At 37.6% G+C, this 17708-nt stretch overlaps 1 protein-coding gene across 15 annotated transcripts in view; it reads right to left on the reverse strand.

The window, feature by feature from the left end:
• RUNDC3B (RUN domain containing 3B) overlaps nucleotides 1-17708 on the reverse strand; it is a 168091-nt gene that overhangs the window by 42531 nt on the left and 107852 nt on the right. For all 15 annotated transcript variants that reach the window (XR_012011083.1, XM_072784329.1, XM_072784320.1 and 12 more), the window contains 2 exons: nucleotides 8946-9114; nucleotides 7871-8028 (listed from right to left, as the gene is read on the reverse strand). Coding sequence is in view for 14 of the 15 variants with exons in the window: in XM_072784329.1 (XP_072640430.1) it covers nucleotides 7871-8028; nucleotides 8946-9114 (327 nt within the window). In the remaining variant the exon portion in view is untranslated. The remainder of the gene's footprint in view (nucleotides 1-7870; nucleotides 8029-8945; nucleotides 9115-17708) is intronic.

Consider the following 17708-nt stretch of genomic DNA (forward strand, 5'->3'; position numbering starts at 1 on the left):
AAAGCTTCTTATCTTGATGAAGTCCCAATAGTTCATTTTTGCTTTTGTTTCTTTTGCCTTTGTGGATGTATCTTGCAAGAAGTTACTGTGGCCGAGTTCAAAAAGGGTGTTGCCTGTGTTCTTCTCTAGGATTTTGATGGAATCTTGTCTCACATTTAGATCTTTCATCCATTTTGAGTTTATCTTTGTGTATGGTGAAAGAGAGTAGTCTAGTTTCATTCTTCTGCATGTGGATGTCCAATTTTCCCAGCACCACTGATTGAAGAGACAGACTGTCTTTCTTCCAGTGGATAGTCTTTCCTCCTTTATCGAATATTAGTTTACCATAAAGTTCAGGGTCCACTTCTGGGTTCTCTATTCTGTTCCATTGATCTATGTGTCTGTTTTTGTGCCAGTACCACACTGTCGTGATGACCACAGCTTTGTAGTAAAACCTGAAATCTGGCATTGTCATGCCCCCAGACATGGTTTTCTTTTTTAAAATTCCCCTGGCTATTAGGGGTCTTTTCTTTTTTTTTATTTTTTATTTATTTATTTTTTTTATTTTATTTTTATTTATTTATGATAGTCACACAGAGAGAAAGAGAGAGAGAGAGAGAGAGGCAGAGACACAGGCAGAGGGAGAAGCAGGCTCCATGCACCGGGAGCCCGACGTGGGATTCGATCCCGGGTCTCCAGGATCGCGCCCTGGGCCAAAGGCAGGCGCTAAACCGCTGCGCCACCCAGGGATCCCTAGGGGTCTTTTCTGATTCCACACAAATCTTAAAATAATTTGTTCTAACTCTCTGAAGAAAGTCCATGGTATTTTGATAGGGATTGCATTAAACGTATAAATTGCCCTGGGTAACATTGACATTTTCACAATATTAATTCTGCCAATCCATGAGCATGGAATATTTTTCCATCTCTTTGTGTCTTCCTCAATTTCTTTCAGAAGTGTTCTATAGTTTTGAGGGTATAGATCCTTTACATCTTTGGTTAGGTTTATTCCTAGGCATCTTATGCTTTTGGGTGCAATTGTAAATGGGATTGACTCCTTAATTTCTCTTTCTTCAGTCTCATTGTTAGTGTATAGAAATGCCACTGATTTCTGGGCATTGATTTTGTATCCTGCCACACTGCCAATTTGCTGTATGAGTTCTAGCAATCTTGGGGTGGAGACTTTTGGGTTTTCTATGTAGAGTATCATGTCATCAGCGAAGAGAGAGAGTTTGACTTCTTCTTTGCCAACTTGAATGCCTTTAATGTCTTTTTGTCGTCTGATTGCTGAGGCTAGGACTTCCAGTACTATGTTGAATAGCAGTGGTGAGAGTGGACATCCCTGTCTTGTTCCTGATCTTAGGGGAAAGGCTCCCAGTGCTTTCCCACTGAGAATGATATTTGCTGTGGGCTTTTCGTAGATGGCTTTTAAGATGTTGAGGAATGTTCCCTCTATCCCTACACTCTGAAGAGTTTTGATCAGGAATGGATGCTGTATTTTGTCAAATGCTTTCTCTGCATCTAATGAGAGGATCATATGGTTCTTGGTTTTTCTCTTGCTGATATGATGAATCACATTGATTGTTTCACGAGTGTTGAACCAGCCTTGTGTCCCGGGGATAAATCCTACTTGGTCATGGTGAATAATTTTCTTAATGTACTGTTGGATCCTATTGGCTAGTATCTTGTTGAGAATTTTTGCATCCATGTTCATCAGGGATATTGGTCTGTAATTCTCCTTTTTGGCGGGGTCTTTGTCTGGTTTTGGAATTAAGGTGATGCTGGCCTCATAGAACGAATTTGGAAGTACTCCATCTCTTTCTATCTTTCCAAACAGCTTTAGTAGGATAGGTATGGTTTCTTCTTTAACCGTTTGATAGAATTCCCCTGGGAAGCCATCTGGCCCTGGACTCTTGTGTCTTGGGAGGTTTTTGATGACTGCTTCAATTTCCTCCCTGGTTACTGGCCTGTTCAGGTTTTCTATTTCTTCCTGTTCCAGTTTTGGCAGTTTGTGGCTTTCCAGGAATGCGTCCATTTCTTCTAGATTGCCTAATTTATTGGCGTATAGCTGTTCATAATATGTTTTTAAAATCATTTGTATTTCCTTGGTGTTGGTAGTGATCTCTCCTTTCTCATTCATGATTTTATTAATTTGAGTCTTCTCTCTCTTCTTTTTAATAAGGCTGGCTAATGGTTTATCTATCTTATTAATTCTTTCAAAGAACCAACTCCTGGTTTTGTTGATCTGTTCCACAGTTCTTCTGGTCTCGATTTCATAGAGTTCTGCTTGAATCTTTATTAACTCTCTTCTTATGCTGGGTGTAGGATCTATTTGCTGTTTTTTCTCTAGCTCCTTTATGTGTAAGGTTAGCTTTTGTATTTGAGTTCTTTCCAGTTTTTGAATGGATGCTTGTATTGCGATGTATTTCCCCCTCAGGACTGCTTTTGCTGCATCCCAAAGATTTTGAATGGTTGTATCTTCATTCTCATTAGTTTCCATGAATCTTTTTAATTCTTCCTTAATTTCCTGGTTGACCCTTTCATCTTTTAGCAGGATGGTCCTTAACCTCCACGTGTTTGAGGTCCTTCCAAACTTCTTGTTGTGATTTAGTTCTAATTTCAAGGCATTATGGTCTGAGAATACACAGGAGACGATCCCAATCTTTTGGTATCGGTTGAGACCCAATTTGTGACCCAGTATGTGGTCTATTCTGGAGAAAGTTCCATGTGCACTTGAGAAGAATGTGTATTCAGTTGAGTTTGGATGTAAAGTTCTGTAGATATCTGTGAAATCCATCTGGTCCAGTGTATCATTTAAAGCTCTCGTTTCTTTGGAGATGTTGTGCTTAGAAGACCTATCGAGGGTAGAAAGAACTAGATTGAAGTCACCAAGTATAAGTGTATTATTATCTAAGTATTTCTTCACTTTGGTTATTAATTGATTTATATATTTGGCAGCTCCCACATTCAGGGCATATATATTGAGGATTGTTAAGTCCTCTTGTTGAATAGATCCTTTAAGTATGAGATAGTGTCCCTCTTCATCTCTCACTACAGTCTTTGGGGTAAATTTTAGTTTATCTGATATAAGGATGGCTACCCCTGCTTTCTTTTGAGGACCATTCGAATGGTAAATGGTTCTCCAACCTTTTATTTTCAGGTTGTAGGTGTCCTTCTGTCTAAAATGAGTCTCTTGTAGACAGCAAATAGATGGGTCCTGCTTTTTTATCCAGTCTGAAACCCTGCGCCTTTTGATGGGGTCATGAAGCCCGTTCACATTCAGAGTTACTATTGAGAGATATGAGTTTAGTGTCATCATGATATCTATTCAGTCCTTGTGTTTGTGGATTGTTGCACTGAACTTCTTCTTAAAGGGGAATTTTAAGAGTCCCCCTTAAAATTTCTTGCAGAGGTGGTTTGGAGGTCACATATTCTTTCAGTTGCTGCCTGTCTTGGAAGCTCTTTATCTCTCCTTCCATTTTGAATGAGAGCCTTGCTGGATAAAGTATTCTTGGTTGCATGTTCTTCTCATTTAGGACCCTGAGTATATCCTGCCAGCCCTTTCTGGCCTGCCAGGTCTCTGTGGAGAGGTCTGCTGTTACCCTAATATTCCTCCCCATAAAAGTCAGGGCTTTTGTCTCTTGCTGCTTTAAGGATCTTCTCTTTATCTTTGGAATTTGCAAGCTTCACTATTAAATGTCGAGGTGTTGAACGGTTTTTACTGATTTTAGAGGGGAATCTCTCTATTTCCTGGATCTGAATGCCTGTTTCCCTTCCCAGATTACGAAAGTTTTCAGCTAGGATTTGTTCAAATACATATTCTGGCCCTCTGTCTCTTTCGGCGCCCTCAGGAACCCCAATTAAACGTAGGTTTTTCTTTCTCAGGCCGTCGTTTATTTCCCTTAATCTGTCTTCATGGTCTTTTAATTGTCTGTCTCTTTTTTCCTCAGTTTCCCTCTTTGCTGTCAACTTGTCTTCTATGTCACTCACCCGTTCTTCCACCTCGTTAACCCTCCTCGTTAGGACTTCTATTTTGGATTGCATATCATTCAATTGATTTTTAATTTCTGCCTGATTGGATCTAAATTGTGCAGTCATGAAGTCTCTTGAGTCCTTTATGCTTTTTTCTAGAGCCACCAGTAGCTGTATAATAGTGCTTCTGAATTGGCTTTCTGACATTGAATTGTAATCCAGATTTTGTAACTCTGTGGGAGAGAGGCCTGTTTCTGATTCTTTCTTTGGAGGTGAGGTTTTCCTTCTAGTCATTTTGCTCAGTGCAGAGTGTCCAAAAACAAGTTGTATTGGGAAAAGGAGAAAAAGAGAGAGAGAGAAGGAAAGAAAAGAGAAAAAGAAAAAAGAAAAAAGGAAGAAAAAAAGGAAAAAAGAAGAAAAAGAGAAAGAAAAAGAAAAAGGTGGAAAAAAAGGGTGGGGGAAGCAATCAGAAATCAAAAAGAAAAAAAAAGAAAAAGAAAACACGGGGTGTATCTTCTGATTCTGTATACTTTAAGTCTCTTGACTTCCCCTGGAACTTGTCCCTCTAGCTGGTCTTCTGGGGGAGGGGCCTGTTGTGCTGATTCTCAGGTGTTAGCACTTGGATGAGCTGCTCTGCCCCCCTGCCTGGTGCAGGGCTCAGTGGGGGTTATTTACCCCGTGAGGCCGTAAGAGGAACAGCCCCAGTGGTTGCTGCAGCTCTGGACACCTGGATTCAGCTCCCGCAGGAACTACTCCGTCTGCAGGGCCTGGAGGCTCCGGGGCGGGGCCGCGGATCTGCTCAGCTGGGGCAGGAGCGTCCTTGGGGTCCTGGGCCCTCCCGGCCTCTGCCTGTCCCGGGGGAGGCGGGATCCTGGGCTGTGTCCCGGCGCCCTGTGCTCCGGCGCCTGCGCTGTTGGATTCGCGCTCCTGCCTCGCAGCCCCCTCCGCGGAGCCGCAGCCCGAGCCCCTCCGAGCTGCTCCTGGAACCGCGCAGGCCTCTCTGCACGGAGCCTCTTCCTCTGCCCGAGCCCCTCCGAGCTCCTCCCGCCCCGCAGCCCCCTCCGCGGAGCCGCCGCCCAAGCCCCCCGAGCTGCTCCGGGTCCCGCCGTGCGCGCTGCAGCCCTTAGGGAGCTCGGCGCACTCTCCCGGGGCGCAGGTGTCTGTTAGTGTCCCCGGGAGCCCGAGGGCATCCCCGCCCTCCTGGGTCCTGCTCCAACTCCCCGCGAGCCCCTTTCCGCCCGGGAAGGTCGGTGCAGCTCCTGCGTCTCCGGGACGGGGCTCTCCTGTCCTGGGGACACTCGCCCCGGCCTCTGCCCGGCTCCTCGCGGGGCCCCTCCCCCTTGGAGGCCTTTTGTTTCTTTATTTTTCCCCGTCTTCCTACCTGATAGAAGCGCGAACTCTTCTCACTGTAGCATTCCAGCTGGTCTCTCTTTAAATCTCAGGCCGAATTCGTAGATTTTCAGGATAATTTGAAGGTTATCTAGGCAATCTGGTGGGGACAGGTGACTTGGGGACCCTACTCTTCCGCCATGTTGCCCCTCCTCCTTCTATGCCTAATAAATTTTAATCTTCTCAGGGCCCCTACTACAATCTCAGGATTAACAAAGAGAATTCCAGTGTCCAGCACTTCTTGCAGGCCTTTCTAACTGCTGATAAAAAAAAACCTCAGCAAGGAAAGAAGGAAAAAAATGTTCACTTTCCTTATAGTCACAAAAGTGCCCAGAGTATTCTGTACCTTACAGATGATCCAGTTAATGTAGTGAGAACTGTGAAGATTCTCAAAGGAATATATCTTACTCTTCTTCAGTATCCTTGTGTTTTTGTTTTTTGTTTTTTTTTTACAAAGGCATCTTGTAAGACACCAACTAACCTGGCTAAGAGTGTAGCCATGCTATATGAAAGTAAATCTTTGACCCTAAACTCAAGAAAATAGGCTAATTCTGATGGGTGGCCTTCAGTATTTATTTTTTGCTCTGGTAATATTTAGTTAAAATCTCCTTAGCGGCACTAAGAAAACTCTATCAATGACACTCTTCTATCATAAAAGTATTCTAAAACTGTAACTCAGATTCTAAAACTAAAAAGTTGGGAGTCTTTTCCTTTAAATTATTAGAAGTATAATAAATGTGATACATTTTAGCTTTCAAATGAAAATATCTCTTTGATAAAATAAAAACTGATTTTACAATTTTTTTAAGTTAAAAACACTGAAACAAACTACCAGTATCAACAGCAAAAGAAAAATTTAATTATCTTCTTACTCTTTTAATAATAGATAAGTAACTAGAAATCTCTATTGTTTGGCTCTTGATATTTTTCTCCCTGCTTACAGAACCAGAGTTTTGGAAGGTATTAATCTACTCAATGAGTGATACTCCATAGGACACTCTCAGTGAAATATTAGGAAAAAATAAGAAATAGTATGTGTACATAATTCTTTTCATCAAGATACAAATTCCTAGAAAATATTGAAGTTTTATGTTTATTAATAAAAGATTTTTTTACTTAAAGAAGTCATCTTTCATGTTTACTAGGTCTCAAAGGATCTCCTTGGAAATTACTTGTTAATCACAAAAGGAACCACAATAACTATACAGAGAAAAAAAAATACCTTAACCAAATGATTAAAATTAAATCTCTGTAATAAAAGGCCAACAGACTCCATAGACCTCTGGATATGATATCCACAACACTTATGCACACACCACTTATATCCCAAACACAAATGGATAAACTCATTCTAATCACAAGGAAAAGCAAACCAATTCGAACTGAGGGACATTCTATAAAATTACCAGCTTGCATTCTTTGGAAATACCAATCTCATACAAGACAAAGAGTGAGAAACTGTTCTAAGTTAAAGGTAAGTAAAGAAACAAACCACCAAATGCAAAACATGATTCTGGACTGGATCCTGTACCAGAAAAACAAAAGCTGTAATAGGAGACATTACTGGGCAATTAATGAAATTGAAATGAGTATGGATAAGATGAAAGTATTACCCTGATTTAAATTTCTTACACTGATAGATGTGATTATATAAGAGATTATATTTGTCCTGAGGAAAGACACAAATGAAGTATTATGGGGTAGAGAGTTGTGATGTATGCAGGAGGGAGAGAATTATGACCAAATGTGGCGAAGTGTTGAGAATTGGCAAAACTAAGAAACAGCCTATAGAAATTCTTTGCTCTATCCTTGCAACTTCTCTAAAATTCTGAAATTATTTCAAAACAAAAACTTTTAAAATTATCCTTTAAGATTAAATAAATATTAATGTGGGAAATTTTCACCATAAACAATTAATTGATAAAATCAAGTTTCACAAAATGGTATGATTTATACAAGGGCTTTAAATAGTGACAAATTATGGAGCTTATACCAGAGCGTAGATCAATACATACCTTTCTTCAGTAAAAAACAAAACAAAAACAAAAACAAAAACAAACAAAACCCAAATCTGCTATGGAAAAAAGCTATACTGGATGGTGCTAAGTGATATTCTGGCACACATGGTAACAAACATTTCATCATCATTGTACTTTGAATGATACTGGTCTTATATAACATCTTTTGAATCAATCAATCAATCAATCATTCAGTCAATAACTAACTAAATACTTTTTAAATTATGTATATGCATTTGAAAGAATATACATCAAGTTATAGAAGTTAACTCTGGGTAGTACACAACTGAAGATAATTTTTATTTTCTTTCTATATTTTGTAAAATATCTGTAATGAGAATATGGATTACTTTTATAATGAGAAAAGGAAAAGTAAACTTTTAAAAAAGAATAAGGGAAAAAGAACTTAATAGCAAGAAACCAGACTTCTTGGAATTTGAATCCTATGTCAAAACATGACATTTTCTTATGTCTACATACTGCCAAGATTTTCCTAAAAGGATCTTACTTACAGCTGATCTTGAAGCTCCACAATTATATATTCTAATTGTTCCTTTTCCAATTTATGGGCCAGATCAGAATCTTCGATCCTCTGAAGTAGTATCTTATTCTGGGAGACAGATTCAGACAGCTGGTTCTCTCGAAGTCGTAAGAGTTCTTCAAGATAACCCTGAAAATACAGTATCAACAAGATAAAGCAACTGCAAAATTCTAATGTATATTTTGAAGATAAATACTGAGTAGGTTAAATGCTATTCTTTCCATATCATAATGAAATAATCTCAAAGTATTGCTGATGAAGTAGTAAAAAGATCATTTTAAATGAATATAAAAATTTAATGTGTATTTCCTATCCTTAAAGCCATTCCCTGATGTTCAGTAAGATATGTTTACTGGAGGTGGGTAAACTGGAAGTTTGCACCTTTTGAACCCCTTTACCCATTTTACTCATCTCTACCATGTTATAGATTCCTGGTGAACAGTTTCTTCTTTTTTTTTTCAAAGGCAATGTATTTCTTTAGTCTTAATAATGCTTTTGCTTTAAGGTCTATGTTGAATGATATTAATATAGAATTCTTTTGTTTCATATTTGACTGCTTTATCTTTATCCTCCTAATAAATGCTAAAATCCCAAACATATAACTGAAACCACATACAGAAGAACAAATGACTTATTTTTAATTTAATTGAAAAGTTTTTAGAGGGTGAGAGGGACAGAGAGAGACAGGGAGAGAGAGAATCTTAAGCAGGCTCATGCTCAACATGGAGCCCAACGTGGAGCTCAATTCCACAACCATGAGATCATGCACTCAAGCTGAAATCAAGAGTCAGATGCTTCACTGAGCCAACCAGGTGCCCCTAAATGGCTAATTTTTATATTAAAACATAAAATTAGAAGAAGATGAACAAACAAAAGCCTCTTTTAAGACCTTCCCTGATTTTTCATCAAGACAAGGACAATTCAAGAACAGAAAGGAAACAAGCAGTGGGTCAGCACTTACATTCAGGTAAGAGATCTTTTGGTAGTGACAGTCCAAAGACAGTAACAAGAATCAAATGAAATGAATTTTGGCAACTGATAAATACCTTCTGTTCCAGGGTTAGCTGATACTTTTGTTTAACTCTCTTACACTTGTTGAACCAACTATTCTCATCCATGATGAAAGGAGGCCCGACATTTTCTGGAGTGCTGCTTTCACTACCACTGCTTCCCAAAGTCCTCAGCTCTTCCTCATCACTGCTGATACTGTCAGAACTGGGAAGATTAAACATTTAAAAATAAAGTTAGTATGTTTTACTCCATTAAGAAATACTTCTCTATTTATTAAGCTACTGGTGAGCAAACTCCAAAATATTTAGCACTCCATATACAATTATAATAATGATATTATGAAGACTTTAGCTTCCTGAAAAAAATGACAATCTAGTATAGACTGCCAACTCCCTCTCACACAGTCAAGCCTTGAGATGTTACAGAAGTTCAAATGAGGCTTACAGACATAAGGAATTAACACAAGAACTGTGAGAATGTTCTGAGGAGAGAGAAAAGATTTCCAGATAAGTGAACCAGAAAACCTAGATGTTTTAGAAAGAAATTTCTGAGTTTTTTCTGTCTCAGGTAGAATCACTGCCTGTCCAGTATCCACTGCAGTGCAGACAAACAGCACTACCAGCCTAATGTCAGTGAGATATAATAGGTTAGTGTTTGAGGTCAGCTCAGCTTTAGCAAAGAGAAGACAATAAGAGGTTCAGAAAAACTAGTCACTTCTAAGCATTTTCCACTGGGGAAAGAAGAAGCAGAGGTAGAAGAGAGGAAGCACTGCTTACAATCCATATCTAAAATTCCTAATGCTATCCATACAGGAGGACAAAATAAGGTTAAGAGAAAAAAATAAGAAGAAAAAATTAAATGAAGAAGTGCAGTAAAACGGATGTCTGGTTTAGAAGAGGAAGTGTTATATTTAAAGAGAGAGAAAAATACATTTTGAAATATAAGCATGATATTGATATAAGCAAAAACAATACAAATATTCTGTAAAATCTTCAAAGTATTAAATAAAATCTCTAGCAAATGAAGAAGCAAAATATGAAAATATAGTATATTCAAAACAAAAAATAAGATGACAGAATAATCCCTAATACAAAATAAGTTACAAAAATCTTAAATGGGTTAAACTCAAGAGTAAAAGCCAAATTTTTAAGTTTAATTAAGACAAATAAGGACTGGAATGCCTGGGTGGCTCAATCAGGTAAGTGTCCAACTTATGATTTTCGCTCAGGTCATGATCTCATGTGTCATGGGATCAAGCCCCCATTGGGCTCTGTGCTCAACGTGAAGTCTGCTTGAGATTCTCCCTCTCCCTCTTCTCTCTGCCCCTCTCCCTGCTCACATGCAATTGCTCTCTAAAATAAATAAATAAACCTTAAAAAAAGACAAATAAGGACCAACAACAAGTTGCCTACAAAATACATATGAATACAGAACAATTAAAGAGATGGAAGCACACCAAGAAAATATGACTCAAAACAAATCCAGGTCAGAAATCATAATTTCATAGGTTTACACAGATATAATGGTAGAAAATATCATAAGGATCAAAGAAAGATATATATTTCATTTTCTGTGATCTGTGTTTGCACTTGTTGGGCTCCAGAATCTAGGGACCAAGTATGTTGCAAATATGAATCAGAGACCTCTCCATAAGGAAAGACCCTATCTCCAAGGAGATGCTCTCAGTTAATGATCTAGAAAACAAATCAATAAACAAACACACACCAAAGGAAACTTGCCTGTCAAGAGCCATGGTTTTTAGTGATCTAGAAAAAATAAAGCAGTGGCTCATGATAAACAGCTCTGAAAAAACAGACAAACAGAACTTCTAAAAAAATTTATATTTGACATTAAAAATTAAATGGATGTACTAATAATCAGATACAACCGAAGAGGGAATTAATAAAACATATGAAGAAATTATAATTATTTATTAAAGATTTTCAAGATACTTAGAAAAAATAACTGCTATGCTAGAATAGCATATCCAGCAAAATTATCTTCCCAGAAATAGGGCAGTATAAGCGTACATATTCAGAAAAATAAAACCTGAGTGCTGTACCAATAAATTCTCCTAAAAGAACTTATAATGATCATATTCCAAGAAAAAGAAAATGATCCAAGAAGAAGCAGTGAGCAAAGAAAATTTGAAGCTTATAAGTAAACCTTAATATATATTGAGAGCATGAAACACTAACAATGATGCCTCCTTTGTGGAATTTTAAATACATCAATGAGAGACCTACAATTCTGGATAACATTAGCATATGTCAAGAATGATATGACTAGAGTTAAAATTATACAAAGTCCTCATTTATATGAATAGGTTTAAAGATACTAACTTTAACTTTTAAAAATGCATATTAAAATCAATGGAGTATCAAAACAAGAAGAGAAGTATAGTATGTAACTCATACACTAGTAGAGAAATAAAATGGGAGGAGAGGAAAAAATCAATACAGAAAGAAAAGAAAGAGAAAAGGAGAAATAGAGAAAGGGTAGAAAAAGAAATGCCAAAAATGTAGAATAGAAAGCAAAGAGACAGAGGCATCTAGTGGCTTGGTCAATTAAGCATCTGACTCCTGATGCCTGCAGGCTCAGGTCATGATCTCAGGGTCATGGGATCAAGCCCTGCATTGGGTTCCAAGCTCAGCAGGGAGTCTGTTTGAGATGCTCTCTCTCCCTATTCCTCTGTCCCCACTCCTGCTCTCTCTCGCTCAAATAAATAAATAAATCTTAAAAAAAAAGAAGGCAAAGAGTACAACTGTAGACATCAATCCAAATGTATCAGTAAATGTCCTAATCACCTCAGTTTTTTTTTTTAAGATTTTACTTATTTATTCATGAGAGACACACACAGAGAGGCAGAGACATAGGCAGAGAGGGAAGCATGCTCCTTTTGGGGTGCCCGTTGTGGGACTTGATCCCAGGACCCCGTGGTCATGACCACTGAGCCACCCAGATGCCCTCACTTCAGTTTAATGAGGACTGAGTGTTACATGCAACTGATGAATCACTAAATTCTACCCTTGAAACTAATAATATGCTATATGTTAACTAAATTGAATTTAAATTAAAAAAAAGAAGACAAAGTCTTTTAGACTAGATTTTTAAATTCCAGTTAAGTATATATTGATGAGCATTGACTAATATACGGAGCCGCTGAATCACTGTATTGTACACTTGAAAGTAACATAAAATGGTATGTTAACTACACTGGAAATACAAAATTCCAGTTAAGTACTATTTTTAAAAGATATACCTAAAAAAAGGACACGTTGAAAAGCATTCTATTTCATAAATTCCTGCTGTACATTTTTTCATATATTAACATATCTGAAATCAGGATACAACTTACAGTTGATGACATCTTACCTGCTGCCAAACCATTTTCTCATATATTAATGTCTCTGAACTGATATACAACAGAAGGCATGTCAGGTTAGATTAAATATGGTTAAAAAAGATTAAAATATAATATAAAATGCTAACCTAAAGAAAATTGGTAGGACTCTATAATAGACAAAATGGACTTTAAGAGACAAAAAATTACTACATATTTATAGCTACTACATATTGACAAAAAATTCATTATTTCAGGAATATCTAAGAATTCAAAACTTAGATGTATCTTTTTTAAGTTAGATTCAAAAACCAAAAAGCAATAATGTAAACTACCACCTAAAAAAAACTGAAAAATCAGATATGACAATGAAAGAAGTAATCAACTCAATTAAAGAGATGAAGCATAAGTAATAATAAAGGATACAGAGTAGCAGAACAGTCATAACAAGCACAGTCTAATGAATATACTACCCAATCATTAGAATACTGACCAATTCTAGGCCAAATTCAAGAAACTATTATTATATAGCCCTACAAATTTCAAGAAACTATCATTATATAGCCAATCACAACTGTAAAAAAGCCCTGAAAATATGTGAAAATTAAGAATTACATTTCAAATATTCTTTGGTCAAAAAATTATAATGGAAATTTTACTTAAAACAACTAGAATAAAAAACAATTTATCAAACTTCTATAAGTTTATAAAGCCAAAGTAAAGTAGTACTTGAAGGGATATTTGTAGCCTTAAATACTTATAAGAAACGAAGTAAATTTAAGTACTAAGAAAAAAAAATCATAAAAATTCTCCATAAACTGGGTATAACAGATATATCTCAACATAATAAAGGCCATATCTGACCAACCCACAGCTAAAATACTCAATGGTAAAAAGCTGGAAACCTTACCTCTAAGATCAGAAGACAATGTCACTACCATTATTCAATCTAGAATTAGGAATCCTAACCAGAGCAATTAGTCAAGAAAAATAAATAGACATTTTAATTGGAAAGGAAGAAGTAAAACGGACAGTTTGAAGATGACAAGATATTACATATAGAAATCCTTAAAGACACCATCAATAAACTGTTAGAATAAACAAGCTTAGTCAAGATGCAGAATATAAAATCAATATACAAAATAAGCTGTGTTTCTACACACTAATGACAAACTATCAAAAAAATTAAGAAAACAATCCTATTTATAATTACATCAAAAAGAATAAAATACCTTAGAATAGATGTAAGAAAGTGAAAGCCCTGTACACTGAAAACACCGATGAAAGAAACTAAGGCACAAATGAGCTTCAAGACATTCTCTGCTCATGAATTAGAAAAATTAAATTTGTTAAAATGATCATGCTACCTAAAGCAACCTACAATTCAATGCAATACCTATCAAAATTCAATGGCATTTTTCAGAGAACTAGAACGATCTTAAAATCTGCATAGAACAGCATACACCAAACAGCCAAAGTAATCCTGAGAAGGAATAGAGCTGGTGACGTTGCACTTACTGATTTCAAAATACATTACAAATCAACAGTAATCAAAACAGAATGGCACTGGCATAAATGCAGACCTACAAATGCTAGTGTCGATGTGGAGAAAAGGGAGCCCTTGTGCACAGTTGGTGGGACTGTAAATTTGATACAGCTACTATGGAAAACAGAATGGAGTTTCCTCCAAAAACTAAAAATAGAACTACTATATTGTCCAGAAATTCCAATTCTGGGAATATATCCAAAGAAAACAAAACACTAACTTGAAAAGATATCTACACCCTACATTCACAGCAGCATCATGTACCATAACTGAGACATGGAAACAACCTAAGGGTCCATTAGTAGATGAATGGATAGAGGAGATGTGGTACATGCATACAACAGAATATGAAAAATTCTGTCATTTGCAACAACAGGGATAGACCTTGAAGGTATTATGCTAAGTGAATAAAGCAGAGAAAGAGAAATACCATATGATTCCATTCATATAGTAGAATCTAAACACAAACACATGCACACACACATACACACCCCACACACAAACTACTAGAAAAAGAGATCAGGCTTGGGGTTACTAGAGGCAGAGGGAAGAGAGAGGAGGAATTGGAGAAAGGGAAGGCGAATTAGAATAAGGTGGTCAAAAGGTTCAAACTTCCAGTCATAAGATAAATAAGTACTAGGGATGTAATATACAACATGATGACTGGAGCTAACACTGCTGTATGAGTATAGGAAGGTTTTTTTTGGTTTTTTTTTTTTTTTTTGGCTTTGTCACACCTTTTATTTTTTTTATTTTTTTTAATTTATTTTTTATTGGTGTTCAATTTACTAACATACAGAATAACCCCCAGTGCCCTCACCCATTCACTCCCACCCCCCACCCTCCTCCCCTTCTACCACCCCTAGTTCGTTTCCCAGAGTTAGCAGTCTTTACGTTCTGTCTCCCTTTCTGATATTTCCCACACATTTCTTCTCCATTCCCTTATATTCCCTTTCACTATTATTTATATTCCCCAAATGAATGAGAACATATAATGTTTGTCCTTCTCCGACTGACTTACTTCACTCAGCATAATACCCTCCAGTTCCATCCACGTTGAAGCAAATGGTGGGTATTTGTCATTTCTAATAGCTGAGGAATATTCCATTGTATACATAAACCACATCTTCTTTATCCATTCATCTTTCGTTGGACACCGAGGCTCCTTCCACAGTTCGGCTGTTGTGGACATTGCTGCTAGAAACATCGGGGTGCAGGTGTCCCGGTGTTTCATTGCATCTGTATCTTTGGGGTAAATCCCCAACAGTGCAATTGCTGGGTCATAGGGCAGGTATATTTTTAACTGTTTGAGGAACCTCCACACAGTTTTCCAGAGTGGCTGCACCAGTTCACATTCCCACCAACAGTGTATGAGGGTTCCCTTTTCTCCGCATCCTCTCCAACATTTGTTGTTTCCTGCCTTGTTCATTTTCCCCATTCTCACTGGTGGGAGGTGGTATCTCATTGTGGTTTTGATTTTTATTTCCCTGATGGCAAGTGATGCAGAGCATTTTCTCATATGCATGTTGGCCATGTCTATGTCTTCCTCTGTGAGATTTCTCTTTATGTCTCTTGCCCATTTCATGATTGGATTGTTTGTTTCTTTGGTGTTGAGTTTAATAAGTTCTTTATAGATCTTGGAAACTAGCCCTTTATCTGATATGTCATTTGCAAATAAATTCTCCCATTCTGTAGGTTGTCTTTGAGTTTTGTTGACTGTATCCTTTGCTGTGCAAAAGCTTCTTATCTTGATGAAGTCCCAATAGTTCATTTTTGCTTTTGTTTCTTTTGCCTTCGTGGATGTATCTTGCAAGAAGTTACTATGGCCGAGGTCAAAAAGGGTGTTGCCTGTGTTCTCCTCTAGGATTTTGATGGAATCTTGTCTCACATTTAGATCTTTCATCCATTTTGAGTTTATCTTTGTGTATGGTGAAAGAGAGTGGTCTAGTTTCATTCTTCTGCATGTGGATGTCCAATTTTCCCAGCACCATTGATTGAAGAGACAGACTGTCTTTCTTCCAGTGGATAGTCTTTCCTCCTTTATCGAATATTAGTTTACCATAAAGTTCAGGGTCCACTTCTGGATTCTCTACTCTGTTCCACTGATCTATGTGTCTGTTTTTGTGCCAGTACCACACTGTCTTGATGACCACAGCTTTGTAGTAAAACCTGAAATCTGGCATTGTGATGCCCCCAGATATGGTTTTCTTTTTTAAAATTCCCCTGGCTATTCGGGGTCTTTTCTGATTCCACACAAATCTTAAAATAATTTGTTCTAACTCTCTGAAGAAAGTCCATGGTATTTTGATAGGGATTGCATTAAACGTGTATATTGCCCTGGGTAACATTGACATTTTCACAATATTAATTCTGCCAATCCATGAGCATGGAATATTTTTCCATCTCTTTGTGTCTTCCTCAATTTCTTTCAGAAGTGTTCTATAGTTTTGAGGGTATAGATCCTTTACATCTTTGGTTAGGTTTATTCCTAGGCATCTTATGCTTTTGGGTGCAATTGTAAATGGGATTGACTCCTTAATTTCTCTTTCTTCAGTCTCATTGTTAGTGTATAGAAATGCCACTGACTTCTGGGCATTGATTTTGTATCCTGCCACGCTACCGAATTGCTGTATGAGTTCTAGCAATCTTGGGGTGGAGACTTTTGGGTTTTCTATGTAGAGTATAATGTCATCGGCGAAGAGGGAGAGTTTGACTTCTTCTTTGCCAATTTGAATGCCTTTAATGTCTTTTTGTTGTCTGATTGCTGAGGCTAGGACTTCCAGTACTATGTTGAACAGCAGTGGTGAGAGTGGACATCCCTGTCTTGTTCCTGATCTTAGGGGAAAGGCTCCCAGTGCTTCCCCATTGAGAATGATATTTGCTGTGGGCTTTTCATAGATGGCTTTTTTTTTTTAATTTTTTTTTATTTATTTATGATAGTCACAGAGAGAGAAAGAGAGGCAGAGACACAGGCAGAGGGAGAAGCAGGCTCCATGCACCGGGAGCCCGACGTGGGATTCGATCCCAGGTCTCCGGAATCGCGCCCTGGGCCAAAGGCAGGCGCTAAACCGCTGCGCCACCCAGGGATCCCGTCATAGATGGCTTTTAAGATGTCGAGGAATGTTCCCTCTATCCCTACACTCTGAAGAGTTTTGATCAGGAATGGATGCTGTATTTTGTCAAATGCTTTCTCTGGATCCAATGAGAGGATCATATGGTTCTTGGTTTTTCTCTTGCTGATATGATGAATCACATTGATTGTTTTACGGGTGTTGAACCAGCCTTGTGTCCCAGGGATAAATCCTACTTGGTCATGGTGAATAATTTTCTTAATGTACTGCTGGATCCTATTGGCCAGTATCTTGTTGAGAATTTTTGCATCCATGTTCATCAGGGATATTGGTCTGTAATTCTCCTTTTTGGTGGGGTCTTTGTCTGGCTTTGGAATTAAGGTGATGCTGGCTTCATAGTACGAATTTGGAAGTACTCCATCTCTTTCTATCTTTCCAAACAGCTTTAGGAGAATAGGTATGGTTTCTTCTTTAACCGTTTGATAAAATTCCCCTGGGAAGCCATCTGGCCCTGGACTCTTGTGTCTTGGGAGGTTTTTGATGACTGCTTCAATTTCCTCCCTGGTTATTGGCCTGTTCAGGTTTTCTATTTCTTCCTGTTCCAGTTTTGGCAGTTTGTGGCTTTCCAGGAATGCGTCCATTTCTTCTAGATTGCCTAATTTATTGGCGTATAGCTGTTCATAATATGTTTTTAAAATCGTTTGTATTTCCTTGGTGTTGGTAGTTATCTCTCCTTTCTCATTTATGATTTTATTAATTTGAGTCTTCTCTCTCTTCTTTTTAATAAGGCTGGCTAATGGTTTATCTATCTTATTAATTCTTTCAAAGAACCAACTCC

Source organism: Canis lupus, chromosome 18, assembly GCF_048164855.1.
Source record: "Canis lupus baileyi chromosome 18, mCanLup2.hap1, whole genome shotgun sequence".
Classification (NCBI taxonomy): Eukaryota; Metazoa; Chordata; class Mammalia; order Carnivora; family Canidae; genus Canis; species Canis lupus.